General features: G+C 59.2%; 1 protein-coding gene across 1 annotated transcript; it reads right to left on the bottom strand.

Annotated features, from left to right (window-relative positions):
- Positions 1-517: 517 nt before the first annotated feature.
- On the bottom strand, positions 518-3,933 carry LOC130123128 (5-hydroxytryptamine receptor 1D). The gene is made up of 3 exons (XM_056292254.1): positions 3,765-3,933; positions 2,037-2,197; positions 518-1,846 (listed from the first exon to the last, which is right to left on the bottom strand). Exons 1-3 carry the CDS (start codon positions 3,931-3,933, stop codon positions 518-520), a joined length of 1,659 nt encoding a protein of 552 aa, XP_056148229.1.
- Between the last annotated feature and the right edge of the window lie 401 nt (positions 3,934-4,334).

Raw genomic sequence — 4,334 nt, 5'->3', positions numbered from 1 at the left:
ACACCGACTAAGTAGACACGGTAGCCCTTGGCTAACGGGCCGGACCCTTCAGTCGACTGGTTAACGTTGTCGCCCGCGGTGCGGGAGGTACGGGTTCGCGTCCCGGCTGCGGCGACGGTACCCGGGCTGCACGGGTGTCAGAAGTGGGATGGTGAGACCGCGAGGTCATCGGAAGCGCGTGCGCCAGCGGCGTGAGGCAGCTGATGTGCTGAAGCGTGTGCTTGGCTAGTGGTCGGACTCTTTAGTCGAGCGGTTAACGTTGTCGCCCGCCGTGCAGGAGATACGGGTTCGAGTCCCGGCACATATACATACACACATAATAATACATATATATAACATTATATAATATATATACTATAGTAAGAGATACATCGATATACTTGGACAGATCTGACAAATGAAAATTTGATATAAAATGTCACACGGCCCTTTGTGTTGCGGAACAAGCGCCGCACAAACAGTGACTCTGTAGTGTCGGTCGTGAACCTCCACCGGCTGCAGCAGACGAGCGGAAGGACTAGCAGACGTCATGCTCCACTCTCACTGTGATCTGGCCGTAGAAAAAAGTGGCTTGTGTCTCCGTGGTGAGGGCGGAGAAAGGTAGTCTGCTGCCCCCCTCTGTCGGACACGGGACCTGCAGGCAATCCAGCGGCCTGTCACAACCGGAGTCTCGCCGCAGGGGGCAGGACGGAGAGCTGCCGCCAGGGAGAAACGCGTCGCAGAGGGGCTCGCCGGAGTGCTGCTTAAAGCGGGTGTCAACGGTGAAAACGGGGGAGGGATGGCCGGCCTCGTGGCCGGCGGAAGTCTCCGAGGTGGAGCAGGGGCGGGGGTGCTGGGTGCTCAGTGTGCACGGGCCGCTGCCTCTGCCCTCGGCTGCCTCAGCAGCGACCTCCCTTGCCCTCCCCACCACGGTCCCCAGGCGGGCGCTTAGTTTCTGCTTCAGGCTCTGCAGGGCCCCCTGGTAGCGCTTGCTCAGTAGAGCGTACAGGAGAGGGTTGATGTCCGAGTTCAGCAACAGCAGCCAATAGGAGAAGGTAACGGCAGCGGGTGGGAGGAGGCTGGTTGTTCCTGATAGGGCAGTCTCTGTGGCCTGAACCAACGCCACACCCATGTAAGGGGTCCAGCACAGGAAGAAAGCTGAGATGACCAGGAAAAGACGCACCACTCCGGGGTGGTGGTGGTGGTGCTGTTGCTGGGCAGTCTGCTGGGGGTGTGGCGGCGGCGGCAAGGCCCTCTGAGCCAGGAAGGAGAACGAACGTCGGGAAGTAGGGCTGGAGGAGGACTGTGGGTCGGCGGAGTCAGAGAGGGGGGGGTCCACAGTGCTCTTCTCACTGTGGACCTCAGATATAAACCGTCCACTGAGGTGGTAGACCAGTCTGGAGGGACTGCTGGGATTTCCGCAATGCTGGAAGGACGAGAGGTCCGACGTGATGGTCCTCCTGCCACGCAGAAGGTGGTCTTCCAAGGTGTGGATCCTCCTGGCGTGACTCTGGGCCACCTTAACTATGTTAAAATAGCAGAAGAAGATGACTGCAGCCGGTATGAGATAGGAGAGGGCAGCCATAAGGGCCGTGTAGCTGGGGCTGCTGGCCCAGTTGACCGCACAGCTGTACACGGGGTCCACGTAGCTGACGGAGCTCCAGCCCAGCAGAGGGGGGCAGCTGGAGGCCAGGGCCTGCAGCCAGATCCACAAGACCACGGCGCAGGTCCTCCACAGGGTGCAGCGGGAGCTGTAGCGCAGGCAGTCCACGATGGCGTGGTAGCGGTCAAGGGCGATAGCGGCAAGCGTCAGCACGGACGCGGTGCAGTACACCGAGGAGGTGTAACCCACATACAGACACAGGTCCTACCGGAGGAGACAGGCAGCAAGCAGGTCAGACCACAATACCGTGCAACTTCCTCAGCACGGGGTTAGAACTCTGGACAAGCTACGATGACACGAGGAGCCACCGACAAATCTCTAGCTAGGAACAACACAAAAGCATAGACCACAAGACCCGGTAAGAGGGTGCAGAGTGCAGAAGGGTCGGACGTACGGTGCTGCCCACCCAGCCGGGGTTCGTGATTGACAGGGCCACAAAAGGCATTACTCCCACGCCCACTAGGAGGTCGCTGATGGCCAGGTTGATGATCAGCACGGACGTCACCGAGTGGAACGTCTTGGTTGCAGCCACGGTCACAATGACGAGTATGTTACCTAGACACACACACACACACACACACACACACACTTATTAAAGATTCATAACCCCCCCAGATAGCAAAGCTGCTGTGGCCCGGACCCGTCCCACACCCCACACTTGCATCCGGCCCACATACCGCGTGGAATGATGGCGCTCGGGTGGTCCGCTCCCGTTTGCCAGATCTGGGCCAGAACCAAGCCATAGAAACAATGTGCCACATATTTGCCAAAGGTGGCCATATTTGTTTTGTGATATTTGGGCCATATTCACCATTTACCACACGGGGCACTTCAGGGCCACATCCAGACCACATGCTGCCCAGAGCACCGCAGCTTTGCCAAAAGAGGCCCACATTTGATTTGCCATATTTGGGCCATGTGCTCCTCCTGCTCCTCCACCTGCCATGCACTCCTCCTGCCCCTCCACCTGCCATGTACTCCACCTGTCATGCGCTCCTCCTGCCCCTCCACCTGCCATGTGCTCCTCCTACCCCTCCACCTGCCATGTGCTCCTCCTGCCCCTCCACCTGTCATGTGCTCCTCCTGCCCCTCCACCTGTCATGCGCTCCTCCTGCCCCTCCACCTGCCATGTGCTCCTCCTGCCCCTCCACCTGTCATGTGCTCCTCCTACACCTCCATCTGTCATGCGCTCCTCCTGCCCCTCCACCTGCCATGTACTCCTCCTACCCCTCCACCTGTCATGCGCTCCTCCTGCCCCTCCACCTGTCATGTACTCCTCCTGCCCCTCCACCTGTCATGCGCTCCTCCTGCCCCTCCACCTGTCATGTACTCCTCCTACCCCTCCACCTGTCATGCGCTCCTCCTGCCCCTCCACCTGTCATGTACTCCTACCCCCCCACCTGTCATGCGCTCCTCCTACCTCTCCACCTGTGATGTACTCCTCCTACACCTCCACCTGTCATGCGCTCCTCCTGCCCCTCCACCTGCCATGCACTCCTCCTGCCCCTCCACCTGTCATGTACTCCTCCTACCCCTCCACCTGCCATGTACTCCTCCTGCTCCTCTACCTGCCATGTACTCCTCCTACCCCTCCACCTGTCATGTACTCCTCCTACCCCTCCACCTGCCATGTACTCCTCCTGCCCCTCCACCTTTCATGTACTCCTGCTACCCCTCCACCTGTCATGCGCTCCTCCTGCCCCTCCACCTGTCATGTGCTCCTGCTACACCTCCACCTGTCATGTGCTCCTCCTGCCCCTCCACCTGTCATGTACTCCTCCTACACCTCCACCTGTCATGTGCTCCTCCTGCCCCTCCACCTGTCATGTGCTCCTCCTGCCCCTCCACCTGTCATGTACTCCTCCTACCCCTCCACCTGCCATGTACTCCTCCTACCCCTCCACCTGCCATGTGCTCCTCCTGCCCCTCCACCTGTCATGTACTCCTGCTGCCCCTCCACCTGTCATGTGCTCCTCCTGCCCCTCCACCTGTCATGTACTCCTGCTACCCCTCCACCTGTCATGCGCTCCTCCTGCCCCTCCACCTGAAACGCACCACGGAGCTTTCCGGTGTCGTAACGGGAGAAAGGAAAGGCACGTGAACGACACAGCTGCAACAGTACCTGTCACAGCACCGACACACATCAGCACCATCAGGATCTCCAGAACCAGTCTGGTTCGGGGTGATAAGATGAGCCGCTCTGTCGCTGTCCCGTTGCCGCTTGACGCTCCCAGTCCAGGAACACTGGAATCCAAGCGTGCACCGTTCACGTGGTCCACAATCCCATCCATCCATCCATTCATCCACCCATTCATCCATCCATCCATCCGCTCGGGGAACTCGTCTCGCTTCTGACCGCGGGCGGTCCTTCAACCCGCGGGGGCAAAACGTGGCAGTCTTCTCCTCATGCGACCTCCTCCTCCTCCTCGAGTTGCTCGGGTAAAGGAACCGTGATCGACTTTTTTAAGCGGTGGAGGGAGGGGGCGGAGCTTCACCTGGGCGGAGCTTCACCTGCTCCTCTCTGTGATGACGTCGACAACGAGCGACACGTGTTGGGGGGGGCGTTCAATGGCGCACCGCCTGCCCGTCTCCGAAATTAATTAATGAATTTTTTACTGAAGTACTGTCTCGTGGAGGCCAGCGTGTTATGATCTAAAGGAGATTAATTGAAATATTAACAAGGGGATGTATA

The sequence above is a fragment of the Lampris incognitus genome, chromosome 13, assembly GCF_029633865.1.
Source record: "Lampris incognitus isolate fLamInc1 chromosome 13, fLamInc1.hap2, whole genome shotgun sequence".
NCBI classification, from domain to species: domain Eukaryota; kingdom Metazoa; phylum Chordata; class Actinopteri; order Lampriformes; family Lampridae; genus Lampris; species Lampris incognitus.
This window is presented reverse-complemented; position numbering and strand designations above follow the sequence as displayed.